The 22,850-nt window shown below is 44.0% G+C and overlaps 2 protein-coding genes and 1 pseudogene across 2 annotated transcripts in view; 1 reads left to right on the top strand and 2 right to left on the bottom strand.

Annotated features, from left to right (window-relative positions):
* b4galt1l (DP-Gal:betaGlcNAc beta 1,4- galactosyltransferase, polypeptide 1, like) overlaps positions 1-22,465 on the bottom strand; it is a 25,608-nt gene extending 3,143 nt beyond the window's left edge. The window contains exons 1-4 of the mRNA XM_042418385.1: positions 21,516-22,465; positions 12,312-12,547; positions 4,867-5,054; positions 2,402-2,524 (exon numbers count right to left, since the gene is read on the bottom strand). Coding sequence (XP_042274319.1) covers positions 2,402-2,524; positions 4,867-5,054; positions 12,312-12,547; positions 21,516-21,933 — 965 coding nt within the window. The 5' untranslated portion in view covers positions 21,934-22,465. The remainder of the gene's footprint in view (positions 1-2,401; positions 2,525-4,866; positions 5,055-12,311; positions 12,548-21,515) is intronic.
* The window catches only part of LOC121901528 (NLR family CARD domain-containing protein 3-like), a 481,268-nt gene that overhangs the window by 316,286 nt on the left and 142,132 nt on the right, over positions 1-22,850 (bottom strand). The window lies entirely within an intron of this gene.
* Positions 1-22,850, top strand: part of LOC121901527 — a 118,335-nt pseudogene that overhangs the window by 46,752 nt on the left and 48,733 nt on the right.

Genomic DNA, 22,850 nt, shown 5'->3' on the forward strand with positions numbered 1-22,850 from the left:
CTCTAATCAATAACCTGACTGACTCTAATCAATAACCTGACTGACTCTAATCAATAACCTGACTGACTCTAATCAATAACCTGACTGATTCTGATCAATAACCTGACTGACTCTAATCAATAACCTGACTGATTCTGATCAATAACCTGACTGACTCTGATCAATAACCTGACTGATTCTGATCAATAACCTGACTGACTCTAATCAATAACCTGACTGATTCTGATCAATAACCTGACTGACTCTGATCAATAACCTGACTGATTCTGATCAATAACCTGACTGACTCTGATCAATAACCTGACTGATTCTGATCAATAACCTGACTGACTCTAATCAATAACCTGACTGACTCTGATCAATAACCTGACTGATTCTAATCAATAACCTGACTGACTCTGATCAATAACCTGACTGATGATGAGTTTTATCTTCATCTGAACAGAAGCAGCTGTGAAACCGAGGAGGTCACATGATCACGCTCTGCATCATGTGACCCATCAGATACTGTTCTCTCATTGGTCTGAGATTCTTCAGCTCTGTGATCATGTGATCATGTGACCTGCTGTCCTCCATGTTTATTCACTAGTTTAGTGAAACTGAGAGAAGGTCGTGTGCTGGATCACGAGGACGCTTCATCAGTCACAGACTGAACAGCTGATTAACACGTCTGCAGCTTCCAGATGGAATCAAAACAGTCCTCAAGCTTTAATATCTGATGTTTCTATGACTGTTGTTGTTGTTGTTGTTGTTGTTGTTGTTGTTTCTGACTGGTGACAACAGATCAGTGAAGCTGCCTGATTAAAGAACGATTAAATAAAACAAATAGTTTCTAAACTCAGGAGACGTCATCAATACATCTATAGATTACCGTCATCAATACATCTATAGATTACGTCATCATCAATACATCTATAGATTACTGTCATCATCAATACATCTATAGATTACGTCATCATCAATACATCTATAGATTACGTCATCATCAATACATCTATAGATTACATCATCATCAATACATCTATAGATTACGTCATCATCAATACATCTATAGATTACATCATCATCAATACATCTATAGATTACGTCATCATCAATACATCTATAGATTACATCATCAATACATCTATAGATTACGTCATCATCAATACATCTATAGATTACTGTCATCATCAATACATCTATAGATTACGTCATCATCAATACATCTATAGATTACGTCATCATCAATACATCTATAGATTACTGCCATCATCAATACATCTATAGATTACCGTCATCAATACATCTATAGATTACATCATCATCAATACATCTATAGATTACTGTCATCATCAATACATCTATAGATTACATCATCATCAATACATCTATAGATTACTGTCATCATCAATACATCTATAGATTACGTCATCATCAATACATCTATAGATTACTGTCATCATCAATACATCTATAGATTACCGTCATCAATACATCTATAGATTACTGTCATCATCAATACATCTATAGATTACCGTCATCAATACATCTATAGATTACATCATCATCAATACATCTATAGATTACTGTCATCATCAATACATCTATAGATTACCGTCATCAATACATCTATAGATTACCGTCATCAATACATCTATAGATTACATCATCATCAATACATCTATAGATTACATCATCATCAATACATCTATAGATTACTGTCATCATCAATACATCTATAGATTACGTCATCATCAATACATCTATAGATTACTGTCATCATCAATACATCTATAGATTACGTCATCATCAATACATCTATAGATTACTGTCATCATCAATACATCTATAGATTACGTCATCATCGATACATCTATAGATTACGTCATCATCAATACATCTATAGATTACTGTCATCATCAATACATCTATAGATTACATCATCATCAATACATCTATAGATTACCGTCATCAATACATCTATAGATTACCGTCATCAATACATCTATAGATTACCGTCATCATCAATACATCTATTGTTTTTAAACTGTTGGTCGTTTTGTCACTGACCTGACAGTAATCAATCAATCAATCAATCAATCAATCAATCAATCAATCAATCATATATCATCTTGTTTTTATGATGTTTGGATCATTAAATGTAATCTTTGATCAGTTTGGCAGCAGAACGATCAATGAGTTGTTTACTGTTTACAGCTGCAACGATGAATTGATTGATTGATTAGTTGATCATTGATCGTAGTAAAGTGAATATTTTGGGTTTTGACGACGTCATGTGACACTCTGATGTTTTATAAACTGATTAAACCAGATCGTCGGTGTTTGATGTCTTTATGTTACATTTGTGAGTTTCATGTGTGACATGTGACTGTTGTCATGGCGACGGGGAGGCGTGTACCTGTTGTAGATGTCGTCGTCCTCTCCTCCCCAGCCCCAGTAGTTGTTGGGGAAGCCGTTGATCTTCAGGTACTGTTCTTTACTCATCGAGGAAACGCCTCCAAAATACTGATTATACGGTAACCTGCAGACACAGACACACGTCATCAATACACCCTGATCACCTTTCTGTTCTGTGATCAATATGAGACCAGACAGGAACTTCCTGTATGTGAGAGAATCTGAAGACGACGCAGTGAAACCTGCTGGACATGTTTACGAAAACAAGATAAACGTTTCTGATTGGTCAAACTGTCTCCTCCAGCAGCCAATCATATCGCTGCTTCAGCTGTTGCTCTCAAGTTCATCAGCTGACCAGCATCAGCTGACCAGCATCAGCTGACCAGCAGGTCTGACTGAACAACAGGACGTGAAGGACAAACTTCAACTTACTGTGTGTGAGTGTGTGTGTGTGCGCGCGTGCGTGTGTGCGTATGTGAGTGTGTGTCTGTGTGTGTGCGCGCATGTGCGCGCATGTGCGTGTGTATGTGTGCGTGTGCGTCTGTGTGTGTGCGCGCGTGTGCGTATGTGTGAGTGTGTGCGTCTGTGTGTGTGTGCGCGCGTGTGCGTATGTGTGAGTGTGTGCATGTGTGTGTGTGCGTGAGTGTGTGTGCGTGTGCATATGTGTGAGTGTGTGTGCGTGCGTGAGTGTGCGTATGTGTGAGTGTGTGTGTGTGTGTACAGGAAACAGGAAGTGAGGAGCCTGGCAGATGGTGGCGTTTGAGAGCAGATCTCTTCCTCTGTGGTGTCTCTGTCAGCACTTCCTGATTTCCTGAACACACTGGGTTCATCCCTCTCTGTGTATCTGTCACATGTTGCGCAATACGCCGTGGTGCATTGTGGGATACACTAGGCTTTGGATATGAAGCGGTGTGAGGAGGAGGAGAAGTGTGTGTGTGTGCTGGGACGCTCCCACTCCGTCCCACAACGACAGGAAGTGAACTTGAAGCCACAGTTGATCCACCCAACATGGTGACATCCTCATCATCATCATCATCATCATCATCATCACTGTCAGCGTAACAGGCTGCATGCGGGGACATTTCCTGTCACATGATTAACAAGCTAAAATATGTTCAGACTGTTTCTAAATGTGCGACAGGATGAAGCGACGCAGACGTCTCTTCTTCTTCTTCTGATGTTTTCATATCAGATGTTATTGATATCTGATCTCTGGCTGTGCGGCCGCCGTCAGAACTCACATCAGACTCTGCAGGTCGCCTGTCGTCATCTCACAGCCCAACAACAACAAACATGGAGGACGGCAACCACAGACACATCTGTTGGGACCTTTAACTTGTAATCGAGACAAACTGGGAGAACTGGTTGTTGTTCTTGAATGAACGCAGCTCACGTTTCAGATGAATCTGAACCATCAACACAAGTATCTCCCAGTGAAACCCAGTATTTGTCCAGTAAGGGATTAAATCAGATCCTTCACATTTGATTGGACTGCTAAAACGTGGGCGGGGCTTACAGAGTTCAGCATGAATCATCAAACATCTGAAACCGTTTTACAGGAAGAGAGAAGACACGACTTTGATGTAGAAATACTGGGATACTGGGTTTTGGACGTATATTTGGCGTTGAACAAGAGATAAAGGAAGGATGAACACGGGGACGCAGGATTAAAGCTGGACTGGGACTTTAAGGCCTGTGATGTGAACGCAGTGTTAGCTTGACTGCAGTCTGTGTGAACAGCTGATAACAGCAGGTGATGAGACAACATCAGTGTTTCCTCCAGTCTGTCACACACCCAGCTTCAACTGACTCAACCTTATACACTGAACCACAACACACACACACACACACACACACACACACACACACACACACACACACACACACACACACACACACACAGTCTTTTACTTCTCCTGCTCTGTCTGTCTATAAAGGACTCATATTCTGCTCATCTCCAGCCTCTATATTTATATTCTGGGGCTCTACTGGAATAAAACCTGCTTATTGATCTTCTACTGGTCCTTTATGCAGCCCCTCAGTTCAGCCTCTGTCTCTAACAGGCCGTTTTAGCTCCTGTCTCTTTAAGCCCCGCCTCCTGATGAGACCGCTCTGTTCTGATTGGTCAGCTGCAGGAAGCTTCCTCCGGCTCCGGAGGCTACGTAAACAAACTATAGTAGCAGGATTTCACTTCTTCTTCTCCTTCTTTACTCCAAATGTCAACTTCTCAAATCCATCTGCATGTCCTGCAGGAAAACTTTAGAAATCAACAATATTTAGAGACTCTGGAGTTTTTAACGAGGGAAACGGAGCAGAGTTTCTAACCAGGTTACACTTTTTTGTGGAAAGACCACATAAGACACACATTATTATTCAAAGCTGAGTATTTTTATGTCTTGAAACATATCTGGAGGGTTTGTTTGAGCCTCAGTCCAGATGAAACAGCAATAACAGGTGTGGTCTCACCTGAAGCCGAACTTGTCCATGGACACAGACAGGTGTCGCGGCTGGCTGAAACACTTGTAGGTGTTGCGGTCGTCCATGGGGATCAGGTCGACGTCGCTGAAGATGAAACACTCGTAGTCGTACTCCTTCAGAGCCTCGGTGTAGCCCACGTTCAGCAGCTTGGCTCGGTTAAATATCTGTTCTCCGTCCTGATTCAAACACAAACACACCTGAAGTCAGCACCTGCTCACACTTACTTCACCTTCAGGTTAAAAGACATGAAACATTAGAAACACTTTGTCCTCTTTATAGTCAAACTGTTACATCCCTTCAGTATAAAGAGTCATATTCAAACGTGCAGTAACCAAAGTTTCCATCAGAAACAAGTAGTGAACACAACACTGACATATCAGCTTTTAGGTTGTTTTTGAATCATTTGGATGCTATAAAGATAAATAAAAGTTTACCCTATACAGATAAATATTAAATACATACATACAATACATACATATCAAATACAGTGTACGTGGTGTATGAGGTGTATGTGGTGTATGTGGTGTATGTGGTGTATGAGCTGTATGAGGTGTATGTGGTGTATGTGGTGTATGTGGTGTATGAGCTGTATGAGGTGTATGTGGTGTATGTGGTGTATGAGGTGTATGTGGTGTATGTGGTGTATGTGGTGTATGAGGTGTATGAGGTGTATGAGCTGTATGAGGTGTATGTGGTGTATGTGGTGTATGTGGTGTATGAGGTGTATGAGGTGTATGAGCTGTATTAGGTGTATGAGGTGTACGTGGTGTACGTGGTGTACGAGGTGTACGAGGTGTACGTGGTGTATGAGGTGTATGAGGTGTATGAGGTGTATGAGCTGTATGAGGTGTATGTGGTGTATGTGGTGTATGAGGTGTATGTGGTGTATGTGGTGTATGAGGTGTATGTGCTGTATGAGGTGTATGTGGTGTATGTGGTGTATGAGGTGTATGAGCTGTATGAGGTGTATGTGGTGTATGAGGTGTATGTGGTGTATGTGGTGTATGAGGTGTATGAGCTGTATGAGGTGTACGTGGTGTACGTGGTGTATGTGGTGTATGAGCTGTATGAGGTGTATGTGGTGTATGTGGTGTATGAGGTGTATGTGGTGTATGTGGTGTGTGAGGTGTACGTGGTGTATGAGGTGTATGTGGTGTATGTAGTGTATGAGGTGTATGAGGTGTATGAGGTGTATGAGGTGTATGTGGTGTACGTGGTGTACGTGGTGTACGTGGTGTACGAGGTGTACGTGGTGTACGTGGTGTATGAGGTGTATGTGGTGTATGTGGTGTATGTGGTGTATGTGGTGTATGAGGTGTATGAGCTGTATGAGGTGTACGTGGTGTACGTGGTGTACGAGGTGTACGAGGTGTACGAGGTGTATGTGGTGTATGTGGTGTATGTGGTGTATGAGGTGTATGTGGTGTATGTGGTGTATGAGGTGTATGTGGTGTATGAGGTGTATGAGGTGTATGTGGTGTATGAGGTGTATGTGGTGTACGTGGTGTACGAGGTGTATGAGGTGTGTGAGGTGTATGTGGTGTATGTGGTGTATGAGGTGTATGAGGTGTGTGAGGTGTATGAGGTGTATGTGGTGTATGAGGTGTATGAGGTGTATGTGGTGTACGTGGTGTACGAGGTGTACGAGGTGTATGAGGTGTGTGAGGTGTATGTGGTGTATGAGGTGTATGAGGTGTATGAGGTGTATGTGGTGTACGTGGTGTATGTGATAATTGTCACGACTGTGCACCGCGGCGCTCTCCGAGGTGCTGATCCTGCTGCAGAGAGCAGCTATGGAGCTATCCAGGATGCTCTCTTTCTCCTCTGCCCACAGTGTTGGGAAGCCAATACCGTCATAGTCTAATGATTGTTTATAATAATGTTTCCACCTGTTTCCCAGCATATAGACGCTCCCTGTTAGTGTGTTCTGGTTGCTGAATCTAGAAATCCATGTTCATGTGTGAGTAGCTTCCACAGAGGAGTTATCTTTCATTATTAGTTCTGTTTACTTTCTGATCCGTAGTTTGATGGTGGCGACTTAGCTAGATAGCCTTGTTGTGTTTTTTGTTTTGCCAAGAAAATAAATATCTTGAGACATTTCTTCTTAGTGCAATTTCTCCTGATTTAAGTGTTATATAAATAAGCTTTACTGTTGGGCTATTATGTATTTTGTTGCTTTTTACATGACAAAGATGACGGTTTTAAAAAGAATTAAACACTTGTTTAAGGCTAGATATAGACTGTCAAACAAAAATAAATAAAACATTTTCAGGCTAATTCTTTTAAGTGCAAATCACAACAGAACACAGTCTTAATGAAGTAAGAAGGATAGCCTCTATTTGTTAGAGAAACCAACATGTTGACCTCATGTGGTTTCAGAGAGGATCAGAGAGGACTAACAATGTTCCTGTCAGGACTAAAAACCATCTCTGATGGTGTGAACGTGGCACAAACGCACATGTACCTGCAGGCGACTTTAGAGAGCAGAGGAGATCTACTGTGGTTGTTGCACCACCAGGCGAGTGGATCTGCGTTGGAGACTACGGGCTCCTCTGGCAGGTAGCTGCTCCAGCCAGTGACATCAGCAGGTCTCCGAGAGTCGTCTTCTTTGCTGCAGGTAGCCATCGCTTGCACGGAGGACTCTTTGTCTCCAACCACTGATGCATTAGCAGCACACCGTCCGTCCTGCATCTCTTCCATGAGTGCGTATTTTGTCTCCTCCCTGTCATTGATATGATGCCTCATATATCCAGGATCCAGCAGGCAGGCCTTTGCCAAAAGGATTGTACTTCTCCTCGAGAACACGGCACGTCTTGATGTTCGATGTCAAGGCGGCGTCCTCGTCTGACGGTTTCAGAACATCTCCAGTCAGGAGTTTCGGGACGGGTTTGACTGATGTGATGCTAACATCGTTTTCACCAGACAGCAGATCCATAAACTCAGACGCAGGTTTGAAGGCGGCGTTCACAGACTCAGCGACGGCGATGTCCTGCCAGCTGGTGATTAGATGCTGGTGTCGCCGGTCCAAGACTCTGTCCACCATCTTCTGCTTGGTGCTCCCTCTCGTAACGCAGTATTAGCCGTTAAATTACTGAACTGAAATGAGCCTTTATCTATTTAGTAATTAACAAAATAACAATATAGGCTACATTTTAAATGAATAATAATCTAACTGCCATTAGATGCTTTGGGAGGCGTTTGGTGATGAACTTGAATGTAGCCTAAATCAAAAGTATCTTATTGGATGTGAACTACAGTTTGGTGATTAATAAACTTGCCTATAATAAAGCTAATAGACTAATATATCTATTTATATCTCACCAGTATGAGGCTGTTCTGGGGGTTTTGGAGCTCGTCAGCCAGCTGTGAGAGAGCGCACTGTGTGCTCCTCAGAGCCTCTGTGTCTCATATAAAGGAGTCATGTTGTGGCAGAGAAGTAGTCGACATTCTGGAGCTCTCTTCTGACCGATGCCTTTACTGCGTGGTGCATTTTCAGGACAGCAGTGTGAGAAGCAGGTTTTCCTCCTGGGCAGCGCTGAATGGAACCATCTGCTCAACTAGATGTTGCGTAACAGCGGCTGTAAGGAATTTATGCCCGTTGCTTTGACGACTGTGTTTGGCAACTTGCGCGAAGGCCTCAGCCACTCCTAACTGTTGAGTTCATTTGGGAACCTGACTGTTAAAACACACTGGAAACACTGTGAACTTGTCCTTTAATTCAAGCTAACTGGGAGCTAAGCTAGCTCTCCAACAGAGACGGTACTGAAGTTCTCCTGATGCAGGTACGGTTTGAGTTACTGAAACTTGTTTCTGTTGACATGACAACACTCACTCCGACCAAAGTCTACAACATTTATCTTTATTATATTCTCTGGAAAACGTTAATGACCGTCAGTGTTTATTTGTCAGCTAATTTATTAACCTGCTGTGTTATCAGAGGATCAGAGACGCCTGGTTTCCTGGTTAATTTCTCCTGGAGAACGCAGGTTACATGTGAGCATGTGCAGAACAAAGACTGCAGACAGAGAGAGGAACAGTGATGCAAGTTCAACTCAAACTAACACAAAGTAGTAGTTCTGCTCTCCTGCACTCTGCAGGTGTGTCTGTCGCACATCTGTGAGTCAGTGAGATGCTACTGGACCTGGTCTTCACGTGTCAGAGTCCCTGAACGCCTCACAGCTCAGGTGTGTGTGCGTGGTTTGTCAGTGAAGCTGCAGTCAGGTGTGTGCACTGATCGGAGGTCTGTGACGCATCACGACTCCTCGTCAGGTTTCCATGACAGCCAGCTGGCTGCACTGCACGGAGCTGTAAACAGACCACAGGTTGCTTGGCAACCAACACCTGTGAGGAGCTCTCAGGTGTGATGTGTTGTGTTTACCAGCTGCGGGGCTGACAGCGCTGCCGCCTCGACATGTTTCTGATTCTTCTGGTTCTCCTTCAATAAACTCACAGCGTGTACCTGAACAGGTGAGACGTCTTCAGCTTCAGCGTGGGAAAAATAAACTCCTGCTTTCTTCTTTGTTGTGTTAAAAATGCACAAAGACTTTGACACAAAGCATCGGACTGATATCAGCATATATAACATGTGTAACATACATCCACACTGTGCTGCTTTCTGCTGGGAGAAAAAAGAAAACAGTAGAAGCAGATAGAAAGAAGCCCGTATTACCAGAGTGACCCCCCCTCAGCCAACATGAAGCAGCTATTGGCTGAGACCAAGCAGGGAGGCGTGTCTCAGCGGCTCCAGCGACCACAGCCATTGGTCAGAAATGCCTGACATGCAGAGGGAGGAGGAGGAGGAGGAGGAGGAAGGTGAAATACAGGAGGAAGGAAGGACACAGACAGGAGAGAGAAGAAACACATGTCAGTCACAAACAAACAGAATCAGCTGGAGAAGAAGAAGAAGAAGAAGAAGAAGAAGAAGAAGAAGAAGAAGAAGAAGAAGAAGAAGAAGAAGAAGAAGAAGAAGAAGAAGAAGAGCCGATGATGAAACGTCTGAACATGCTGAGGCTCAACTTCTTATTTCAAACCTGATGACACTAATAATAATAATAATAATAATAATAATAATAATAATAATAATAATAACACATGGTGTCCTGATGCAGAGGCCTCAGTGTTACTGGGATCAGAGAGATTGATCACTTTATTGATCCTCAGAGGGAAACTACTTCTAAGTGACTGTAATTCTTTGATATTGGTCGTCTATGATTCACTATCGACCTCGTTTCATTAATGTGAGAATATTGGTTTCACTTCTCTTCTTGCTACTGTGAACGCTACTGTGTGTTGGTATTTTTAATCAATATCTAATGATTACTGGTCAAACTGGGAGGGAAACCTGCTAAAGCCAGACAGACTCTGGACATCTTCATCTCCTTTGACTTTACAATCAGCCTCAGTTTAACGTATCAACATCTGATCAATCAGCTGATCAATCAGCTGATCAATCGGCTGATCGATCAATGCTCTGCTGGGTTTCCAACATGGCTGCTGATATGACCTGTAGTGATGTTGAATCTGATCTGTCTGCTTTTATTAACATCATCTTGTTTGAATAAAACTTTATTGGACAAACTGACCAGAGTTCAGTCGCCGGTTGAGCTCGTGCAGATTAAAACAGGAAGTGTGAGTTCACACGACAAACAGCATGACGTGTGTTAGTGAAAGATGTGAACAGCTGATCATAACAATCATCAGTCAGCTGATATCAGCTTTCACTCAGGCAGCACGTTTAGATTCTCCTCCGTAACCAGAAATACATTCACACTGAGCTGAGCAGCTGCTTTCTGTTAGTAGCAAAGAGAAAAACAGTAGAAGAAGAAGAAAAACACAGCAGAAAGAAGCCGAATTACCAGCATAATAATAATAATAATAATGATAATAATAATAATAATAATAATAATGATAATGAACTTTATAAGACGCTGACGTCTCCTCACGCCTGCTGCTGTGCCGTCAGGAGACAGAAACCGTGTTCCAGGTCAGACAGCTGACTTCCTGTCAGTAGCTCTAAATACTACAGTACCCATGATCCTCAGCTGCTGCTGCTGCTGCTGCTCAGTGTGAGCATGTTAGTGGAGCACACGGAGCACAACATGAAGCTGTGATTGACTTCAGACGTCTCCTGCAGCAGCAGATCTCTGACCTCTGACCTCTGACCTCTGACCTCTTCCTGTCCAACAGGATCCAGAGATCAACCAACAACACAAACTGGAACCTTTCAAGACGTCTGGAAGACCAACGAGACCAGAAAACAACACACACCACACACACACTACACACACTACACACACACACTACACACTACACACACACTACACACACTATACACACACACTATACACACACACACACACACTACACACACACACTATACACACACACACACACACTACACACACACACTACACACACACACTATACACACACACACACACACTACACACACACTACACACACTATACACACACTACACACACACACCACACACACACTACACACACACACTATACACACACACACACACACTACACACACACTACACACACACACTATACACACACTACACACAATACACACACACACACACACTACACACACTACACACACAATACACACACTACAACACACACACACGACACACAATACACACACTACACACACTACACACACACACTATACACACACTACACACACACACTATACACACACACACACACACTACACACACTACACACACAATACACACACTACAACACACACACACGACACACAATACACACACAACACACACAACACACACACACTACACACACACTACAACACACTCAGTGTGAAACAGTCCGTCAATCAATCTCTCACTTTAATATTTACAAACGTGAGCGTGTCTTGTGGTGAAACAGCTCGTGGTTACAGGTGTGTGTGAGAGAAGGATGCTGCTCCTCCGTCTCACTCAGCCTGTTTTATGCTCTCTTCTGATTGGCTGCCTGTTTCCTGACTGACACACGTCCAGGCCAACCACAGGTGAGGGTTGTAGCTCAGCCTGTAGTTCTGTAAAACCAGGTTATCAAACAGCTGCACAGCGTTTCCCTGCAGCTGTCTCTGCTCTGCTCCGTGTGTGTGTGTGTGTGTGTGTGGAGGAGAAGCTAAGCCCCGCCCCCCCCGCCAAACACACAGAGCAGAGCAGAAACTAGCCGACCAGTAGAGACTCTCACACTGAGCTGCAATTAAACAAGTGCAAATCAATGAGATAAATAACATAAATAAACATGTTTTCATTCATATTTACAGCATCTGGACATAAAGACACTTGTCTGTGTTTCCTGTCTGACGTCTAGTTATTAAATCTCTAACATCACGTCAGTTTGTGTTCAGGCTTCCTGCTGACATCACAGTGACATCACACAGGTAGAGGCGGGGTGTGGCGGTACCTGGTTGATGACGTAGACTCCGTAGTCCAGCTGCTGCCTCTGCAGGATGGGGTGCAGGTAGTACAGCCAGTACTTGAGGTGTTCGTCTCGTTTGCGGAAGGGGATGATGATGGCGACCTTCTGCAGCGCCACGCAGTCTTTCGGTCTGGAGCGTCCGCCCGGCTGCAGGTTGGGGTTGTCCTTCTTAATCTGCTCCAGGCTGACGGGAGTGTTAAACTCCACCCGCAGGGGACCCACTGAAACCAGAGGCACGACAATCAAACATCACCCACAATTGTGACCCGTGATCAATAGAGAAGCACTGATTCTGATTTTCTATGTTGTAAGAACGCCTGTGTGTGTGTGTGTGTGTGTGTGTGTGTGTGTGTGTGTGTGTAACGTTACTGTCTGTGTGTGTAACTGGTATATGAGATTGATCGGGGCCGATCAGCTGAAACACAGCTTCATTCTCTCTCTGGACGTCTAAAACAGGTCACAGTCTAATTAAGGATGGGATGTGACTATTTAGGGATATGATGGATTATAATTACAAGCAGCAGGGCAGCAGACGTGAGTTCTTCCAGCAGCAGACAGTTTTTTCCTCCGTCAGTGTGTAATCAGACAAATATGTTGGAAGCAGAAAGAGTCCAACCAGCTCGTTAACACACAGACACACATTTACTGAAGCTGGTACTTTTCCATCCCGACAAAACACACACGACACACACACATCTGCTGCAGTTGTTGCTGAAACAGCTCACATTCATGTCTGCGACCACGTGTGGTGCGTTCACTGCCGTCGGAGCTCTCAGCGACTCTGAAGTCCGGCGGATCTCTGCCCGTTCAGTGACGTGTCAGTTCAGCACAAACACGCAGACTTCAGAGGAAACGACGCCGCCGGGAGGTTCAGGTTCAGGTTCAGGTTCAGGTTCAGGTTTGACCCCGTTTCATCGTTCTGAGCGTAATAACTGATGTTTAATTGAGTCGTTTTTAAACTCGTCAGCACATGTTTCCAGCAACAAACACATGAAGTAACCCTGCAGCCCCCCGGCAGCCCGCTGCCTCACACAAACCACTAAACTGCAACCCTTCCTGCTGCAGACCTTTGTTTCATGTCTCAGCGCTCTGCAGACTTCCTGCTTCTCTCTGCAGACAGAGACACGTTTATCTTTAGAAAAGAATCCAAACACAGTTATAGAACAGATTCACTGCTGAAGAGACAACTATATAGTCCAGGGTTCATTAAACACCACTCAGACGACACCGGGGGGGGGGGGGGGTCACAGCTGAGGAAACATCCAGCAGGATCAAAGTCAGACAAACAGACGACTCGACTTCACGTCTGCTGCTAAAACTTCACAAACACATTTAACACAAACACACACACACGTTCACCAGAGATGTGTGTCTGTGTGTAGTGTGTGTGTAGTGTGTGTAGTGTGTGTGTGTGTGTATAGTGTGTAGTGTGTGTAGTGTGTATAGTGTGTGTAGTGTGTGTAGTGTGTGTGTGTGTGTATAGTGTGTAGTGTGTGTAGTGTGTAGTGTGTGTAGTGTGTGTGTGTGTGTATAGTGTGTAGTGTGTGTAGTGTGTAGTGTGTGTAGTGTGTGTGTGTGTATAGTGTGTAGTGTGTGTAGTGTGTGTGTGTGTGTATAGTGTGTAGTGTGTGTAGTGTGTATAGTGTGTGTAGTGTGTGTAGTGTGTGTGTATAGTGTGTAGTGTGTATAGTGTGTAGTGTGTGTAGTGTGTATAGTGTGTGTAGTGTGTATAGTGTGTAGTGTGTGTAGTGTGTGTGTGTGTGTATAGTGTGTAGTGTGTGTAGTGTGTATAGTGTGTGTAGTGTGTATAGTGTGTAGTGTGTGTAGTGTGTGTGTGTGTGTATAGTGTGTAGTGTGTGTGTAGTGTGTATAGTGTGTGTAGTGTGTGTAGTGTGTGTGTGTGTGTATAGTGTGTAGTGTGTGTAGTGTGTATAGTGTGTATAGTGTGTAGTGTGTGTAGTGTGTATAGTGTGTAGTGTGTGTAGTGTGTATAGTGTGTGTAGTGTGTGTAGTGTGTAGTGTGTGTAATGTGTGTGTAGTGTGTGTGTAGTGTGTGTGTAATGTGTGTGTAGTGTGTGTGTAATGTGTGTGTAGTGTGTGTGTAATGTGTGTGTAGTGTGTGTAGTGTGTGTAGTGTGTGTGTAATGTGTGTGTAGTGTGTGTAGTGTGTGTAGTGTGTGTGTAATGTGTGTGTAGTGTGTGTGTAATGTGTGTGTAGTGTGTGTAGTGTGTGTAGTGTGTGTGTAGTGTGTGTGTGTGTGTATAGTGTGTAGTGTGTGTGTAGTGTGTATAGTGTGTGTAGTGTGTGTAGTGTGTGTGTGTGTGTATAGTGTATAGTGTGTAGTGTGTAGTGTGTGTAGTGTGTATAGTGTGTATAGTGTGTAGTGTGTGTAGTGTGTATAGTGTGTAGTGTGTGTAGTGTGTATAGTGTGTGTAGTGTGTGTAGTGTGTGTGTGTATAGTGTGTAGTGTGTGTAATGTGTGTGTAGTGTGTGTGTAGTGTGTGTAGTGTGTGTGTAATGTGTGTGTAGTGTGTGTGTAGTGTGTGTAGTGTGTGTAGTGTGTATAGTGTGTGTAGTGTGTGTAGTGTGTGTAGTGTGTATAGTGTGTAGTGTGTGTAATGTGTGTGTAGTGTGTGTGTAGTGTGTGTAGTGTGTGTGTAGTGTGTGTAGTGTGTGTGTAATGTGTGTGTAGTGTGTGTGTAATGTGTGTGTAGTGTGTGTAGTGTGTGTAGTGTGTGTAATGTGTGTGTAGTGTGTGTAATGTGTGTAGTGTGTGTAATGTGTGTGTAGTGTGTGTAGTGTGTGTAGTGTGTGTAATGTGTGTGTAGTGTGTGTAATGTGTGTGCGTCACTGATGGGAACAGAGAAGCTTCTGATCAACACTTTGACTTCTTATCAGCCGTCATTGATTAACCTTCATTGTGTGTGTGTGTGTGTGTGTGTGTGTGTAGTGTGTCATTGTGTGTCTGTATTCAATCAGAGATCCTCTGTAGTGAAGAGGCTCCACTCTGTATCACCACTGTGCACTCTGAGTGTTTCTGTGGTTCCAACAACCTCAGCAGAGTGAGACGTCGTCTCTGCAGAGGATCAGGAGTCACATTCTCCACCTCAGTGTTGTTCACATCAGATCAATACCTCACACTGATCCAGATGTGTGGAAAGATTCTCAGATTCATGGCGAGGAGGACGATTACCTAAACGTTAGATAATAACGTGATGTTGATGACATCACGGCTCCCAGACGGCCAACCGCTGCACGCCGCCGTTAACCTGCAGCTCATCTACATAAAACACAGCTGACGACTCAATAACGAGCTCGATGAGACGAACCTGCAGTAACCGGACGCAGCGGCTGACCGTCACACACACCGCAGCATCAAACCGCCGGAACCTTCCGGTGACCGAGTCAGTGACGGCCGGTCCGGCCGGTCCAGCCGGAACCGTCCGGTGACGGCCGGTCCAGTAACCATCACACGTTTATCATGTTCATGTACTGAAGAGGATCTCACACACACACACACACACACACACACAATGTGCAGCTTTTTATATTAATCACTGCTGTAGTTTGATGTTTAAAAGCATTTCATACATAAAAAGTTCAGATTTATCCGACTGCTCGTCTTCATTGACGAGAAAGTTTTCATGTGTAGTGATCAATCGAATCATGTGATGATTCTCACCTCTACACTGATCAATAGTTTTACACCTTCAGGAATGTAATCAAACATATTGATTTGTTTATTTAACTGACAGGTCGTATCTGCTGTCAGATTACTGCAGTTATAATAAAACCATGATGTCATGTTTCACCTGTAAGACTCGTGTTTATACGCTGCTGTTCATCAAACTCAAACTAAACTCTGATTGGCTGCTGACGGTCTACCCTACAGAGACGAGGGTTTCCCCACCAACGACACAAAGGTTCCCAAACGCTTATTGATTATTGATTTCCGAATGAACGGATACTTGGCGTTTATATTTCTGCCATTAAAGAAAAGATGTGGCGGTGCGGCGGCGCCGGAGTCGTAGAGGAAACAGCGAGCTGGACGGCAGACACGCTGGTTCGACTTCACTGTGTTGAAGTCCTGAGCTGAGAGCTGGGAGCAGGAAACAGTCGCTCTCTGCGTCACGCCGTTTCCTTCACCAGTTATGTATTTAGGTCATTTAGACACAAGAAGTCGCTCCGTGTTACCGTGTTTATAGTGACACGACTAAAAATAACACAAGAGGATTCAGCAGCTCAATGACTCACAGAGCAGCAATAAAAACAAGCTGAGGTATCACAACGTGCACAGTCTACAGGAGGATGGGTATTGATCTGGGTATTGATCTGGGTATTGATCTGGGTATTGATTGGTTTTATAAAGTGTGTTTCTACATATAAACTTAGCAGAGCCGGACAGATGAGAAACATCTGGGTTCCTACAGTCTGACTCCCGAAACACTCGTAACACCGTCAGCTGCTGCTTCTTCCTACAGATACCACGGAAACAGCCAATCAGATGGCAGCATTGCCCCCCCCCCCCTCCCCCTCACACGCACTGAACCACAGCAGCTGATAGGAGGACGTGGATCACAGCTGCAGGAGGAGGAGGAGGAGGAGGAGGAGTAGCTTCTACCTACGCTCTGATTGGTTCACTTATTCAACGTGTGGAAAACACCCAGAAACACTCAGTACCACAGAAACCAGCCTGACAGCATGGTAACTCTTTCACTTCCAGTTGGACCAGTTAGAAACCAGCAGCAGGTTTCATACCATCAGTGTTTAAACCATTTCTCAGTTCCTCTGTGAAGGTCCTCTGGAGACATAAAAACACTCTGAACAACGATGTGAATTATTATAAACCATCATGTAAAACTCCAGATGTTTCCTCCGTCACTGTGAAGTTCACCCTCAGTGTTTGTGACGCATGCTGGACCATGATTGGCTCTTAGCTAGCTGTGATGTCATAAATCCTGCTTGCAGGTACGTCCGGGTGTTAAACAGAGGAACTGGTTTTAGACTGGGAGGGACTCTGATTAAACATAGGACTGCTTCAGTAAACTGGCTCTGAAGTCATTTAGAAACAGTTTGTCCACCAGAGAGAACTGACTGGTTCAACATGTCTCAGCTTGAATCTGAATCACAATTCTTAAAAAAAAAACAACAACAAATCTAACGGATCCTAAACGAGGTCGTAGAACTAAACCCACATTCTCTGATTCCAGCCTCTTAACTGTGAACATGTTCTGGTTTCTCTGGTCTCCATGACAGTAAACTGAAGATCTTTGTTGTGGACAAGACGACTGATGGACAGTTTTCACCATTTTCTGACGTTTTATACACCAAACAACTAATCGGTTAATCAATAATGACAATGATCAGTAGCTACAGCCCTGCAAAATGGTTTATTTATGTTTATAACAATAATTAGCAGAGTCTCATCTGTGTTCAGTGATCTCTTCTTCTTCTTCTTCCTCTTATATAGTGCAGAGCTTTGCTGCATCTGTCAGCAGGAAGTTCATATAGAAACCTTCATGTTCACTGAGCAACGTGCTGTATCTGCTCTGTAAATCACTTCCTGTGTTCAATGCTGAGAAGAAAATCAGAAACCAAAACAGAGATTTATATTTTATACTTGTTGGTTTCATGATGGCGCCCCCGAGTTTACATAATTACAGAGAATACACGTCTACATAGTCACATCTGCTATTAAACACAGACACCTACACGACCCTCCATCTGCTGTCAATCAAACACAGACACCTACACGCCCCTCCATCTGCTGTCAATCACACACAGACACCTACACGCCCCTCCATCTGCTGTCAATCAAACACAGACACCTACACGCCCCTCCATCTGCTGTCAATCAAACAGACCCCTACACGCCCCTCCATCTGCTGTTAAACACAGACACCTACACGCCCCTCCATCTGCTGTCAATCACACACAGACACCTACACGCCCCTCCATCTGCTGTTAAACACAGACACCTACACGCCCCTCCATCTGCTGTCAAGCAAACACAGACACCTACACGCCCCTCCATCTGCTGTCAATCACACACAGACACCTACACGCCCCTCCATCTGCTGTCAATCAAACACAGACACCTACACGCCCCTCCATCTGCTGTTAAACACAGACACCTACACGCCCCTCCATCTGCTGTCAATCAAACACAGACACCTACACGCCCCTCCATCTGCTGTTAAACACAGACACCTACACGCCCCTCCATCTGCTGTCAAGCAAACACAGACACCTACACGCCCCTCCATCTGCTGTCAATCACACACAGACACCTACACGCCCCTCCATCTGCTGTCAATCAAACACAGACACCTACACGCCCCTCCATCTGCTGTCAATCAAACAGACCCCTACACGCCCCTCCATCTGCTGTCAAACACAGACCCCTACACGCCCCTCCATCTGCTGTCAATCAAACACAGACACCTACACGCCCCTCCATCTGCTGTCAATCAAACACAGACACCTACACGCCCCTCCATCTGCTGTCAATCAAACACAGACACCTACACGCCCCTCCATCTGCTGTCAATCAAACACAGACCCCTACACGCCCCTCCATCTGCTGTCAATCAAACAGACACCTACACGCCCCTCCATCTGCTGTCAATCAAACAGACACCTACACGCCCCTCCATCTGCTGTCAATCAAACACAGACACCTACACGCCCCTCCATCTGCTGTCAAACACAGACCCCTACACGCCCCTCCATCTGCTGTCAAACACAGACACCTACACGCCCCTCCAGCTGCTATCAATCAAACACAGACACCTACACGCACCTCCATCTGCTGTCAATCAAACACAGACACCTACACGCACCTCCATCTGCTGTCAATCAAACACAGACACTGACACGCCCCTCCATCTGCTGTCAATCAAACACAGACACCGACACGCCCCTCCATCTGCTGTCAATCAAACACAGACACCTACACGCCCCTCCATCTGCTGTCAATCAAACACAGACACCTACACGCACCTCCATCTGCTGTCAATCAAACACAGACACCGACACGCCCCTCCATCTGCTGTCAATCAAACACAGACACCGACACGCCCCTCCATCTGCTGTCAATCAAACACAGACACCTACACGCCCCTCCATCTGCTGTCAATCAAACACAGACACCTACACGCCCCTCCATCTGCTGTCAATCAAACACAGACACCTACACGCACCTCCATCTGCTGTCAATCAAACACAGACACTGACACGCCCCTCCATCTGCTGTCAATCAAACACAGACACCGACACGCCCCTCCATCTGCTGTCAATCAAACACAGACACCTACACGCCCCTCCATCTGCTGTCAATCAAACACAGACACCTACACGCACCTCCATCTGCTATCAATCAAACACAGAAAACAAAAAGGAGTATTTCTGATATTTCCTTTTCTTAATTTTAATAACAGTAACAAAATATAATAACAAAATGCAGTAATAATAACAATTAATGTATTTAAATTCATTTGATTTTCGGCTGAAAGAACATTTCTTAATGTAATTTGGACTTTAACTAAACTCCAAACCGCAGCTTCAGGTTAAGAGTAAATAACACACTGACAGAACAAACACTAGAGCCTCGTCAAACAGGTAGAACAGGTGTGTTTTGTATTCAGGTATTCTTTACGTTGACACTCCTTTAGTGTCAGTGAGTTTTCACCTGACAGCATCTTAAACATCTTAATACTGATTTCCAGTCCTCCGCTCGGTTTTAGACTTTAAATGTCTCTTTCTGTCGGTCCAACGACCCAAAACCCAAAAACATTCAGTTTATAAATACAGAAAAATATGAAAACCAGCAAATCCTCACATCTGGAGGAAACAGACAGTCACATTTTGGTAAATTTGCTTTAAAAAATGATATTAGCAATTATCTAAATAGCTGTTGATATCCAGGCTGACTGATGATTACTAACTAATGATTCATAATCACTTTAATTTTATGATGATTTTTTTAAATGAATCGATTGTTTTGTATATTAAATGTTGCCAAATGAAAAATGCAGTTTCTCAGGGTCCAAAGTGACAAAAGATGCAAAACTGAGACTTTAGAGAAACTGACACCTGATGTTTGGAGACATTTTCACAGATTATTGATCAGTATTGATAGTTAGATTATCACCATAGTTATATTTCCTGAAACTTTTCTGCCTTTAGATGAGATTTTGTTTGGAAATGTTGCTGTATTTTGTTGAATTAAAGAAATGATCGGCCATGTTTGTGTTCCTTTAACTCAGGTATTCAAAAGGTGCTACTGAAACTACACCCAGACCTCCTCCTGTCACGGTTACACTCTGGACTCTGGACTGTAACACCTCAGCTGATAACATCTTCAATCACAGCTGATTTACAGTCCTCCTCTGCCACTGTGAATATTTACTTTAATGTCCCAAAATCTTTAAAATGGATCAATATAAACTCAGTGTCGTGCTGGTGGTTAGAAACAGGACTACGACAAATGATTTTCATTATCGATTAATCGACTATTTGTTTGATCTATCAGAAGTCATCAGGAAATGGTGAGAAACGTTCACTACAGTATCCTAGTGCAGCAAATGATCACGTTTATGAACCTGTCATTTCTGCCGCAGGCGTCTCTCAATCAAAACAACACAAGATGAAGTTTGATGAGGTCGTGAAGTAGCGTAGGATCATGGGAGTTCTTCTCCTGATCAGGATTCCTTCAGATCTAAAGATCCAGACGTCCGATGACTAAAATCCTTCATCGGGTTAAAAGACAGTTAAAAAACCACAAAGATCTAAAAAAAAGTGTATCGTACAAATGTGGCTTAAAACTGGATAAAAAGTGACTTTATAGCAGCTTCTGCTGGACAATCAACACTGACACATGTGGAGACATGACGCCTGACATGACGTCACCTGATTAACACCGCAGGGTTCTGGGTTTGAACATTGGTGGAAACATTTGGGATAATTCAAGAATTTAACACAACACAATATAAAACAGGTCTGGTCGGTTTTAGACCTTCTACTGCGGGAAAGTACATACTGTCCCTTTAGTCGATTATCAACGTTGTTGTCAATTAATTTTCTTTCTATCAACTAATTGATTAATCGACTAATCGTTGAAGTTTTAGTTTTAAAAAAGAAGCCTTTTTTATCCCTCTGACAACCTGCAACCAGAGACCGAGTCTTACCCAGCAGCGGTGATGTTTCAGGGCATTTTTCTAGCTTCTTCTCCGGTTCCTCTGCCTCCTTCTGCGGTTCCTCTGCCGCCTTCTCCGGTTCCTCTACCTTCTCCCCCGGCTCCTCTGCCTTTCCCCCCGGTTCCTCTGCCTTCGTCTCCGGCTGGACCTCCGCCGCTCCCTCCGTCTTGCTCTCGGCCGCCTTGGGCTCGGACTCCCCGGTGAGGCCGGTGTCTCCGGTGTCTCCGGGCCGGTGTGACTGTGTGGCCGTGTGTTCGTGCGACTGCTGGTTCTGGACGAAAGCGAAGCGGATGTCCAGAGAGCGGACGTAGAAGACGACGGTGACGGAGATGTGGAGGAAGCAGAGCAGCACCACCAGCTTACAGGTCCGGTGAAGGAGGTTAAAGTTGACGGTGGAGTCTCCGGGCATCCTGGCGGACTGATAAAACTCCCCGGAGAGATAAACGAGAGCTGGCTCAGGCGGAAACCGTGGGGCGAACTTTTTTAGAAAGCGGAAACTTTTAACGGTTGACTGCTAGCTGCTACTTTCGGGCTCCATTTTCGTTTACTGAATTAAAAGTTTGGAAGTTTCGGTCAGTGAGATTCGATAAAACAAAAAACGAAAAGCTCTCAAAAAAAGAAGCAGAATAACAGAAAAAGGTGCTGCGAACAAGTTTCGGCGCTGTCACAGGCAGATTAGCAGTTAGCTCGGTTAGCTTCCCGTCTGTTAAAGTCACGGTCTCTGTCAGCCGCTTCCTTTAGAAAAAGCGGCTGGTAAAAGCGAGAAAGGTCCTCCTGTAGTTTATAAAAACTACTTCAAACAAGACAAAAAGTAAATTTCAACAGCTGTTAACAACAGCTGCCGGCTGAGAACAGCGACGTTACGCGGAGAAACTCGACAAACTTTGCGGCTCCGACAGTCGCCGCCGACACCGAAACATCAAGGGTACGAAATCACACGTTACACTTCCGATGACCAACTTCAAAATAAAACCTGTACTCGCTAACGCTGCATTAACCGGAAGTGGAAAAATATCTCTCCAGTCCTGGTTTAGAAGTAATCAGATACTTTACTGCAGTACAAGTACCAATACAGATATGTAAAAGTACTCCACTACAAGTAAAAGTCCTGCATGAAAAATCCTACTACAGTAAAAGTACATAAGTATCATGAGAGTGATGTAGTTAAAGTATTGCAGTAAAACTAAAAGTACATTATATCAAGATTACTGCTGGGAGTCAGACGCTCCTTCAGTTGATCTTTTTGTATTTACTATAATTAGTGAAGCATTCACACTTTTGTTCTTCAAATCTTTGTTTATTATTCTTCTGTATATTTTTTTTTAC

The sequence above is a fragment of the Thunnus maccoyii genome, chromosome 8 (genome assembly GCF_910596095.1).
Source record: "Thunnus maccoyii chromosome 8, fThuMac1.1, whole genome shotgun sequence".
Classification (NCBI taxonomy): Eukaryota; Metazoa; Chordata; class Actinopteri; order Scombriformes; family Scombridae; genus Thunnus; species Thunnus maccoyii.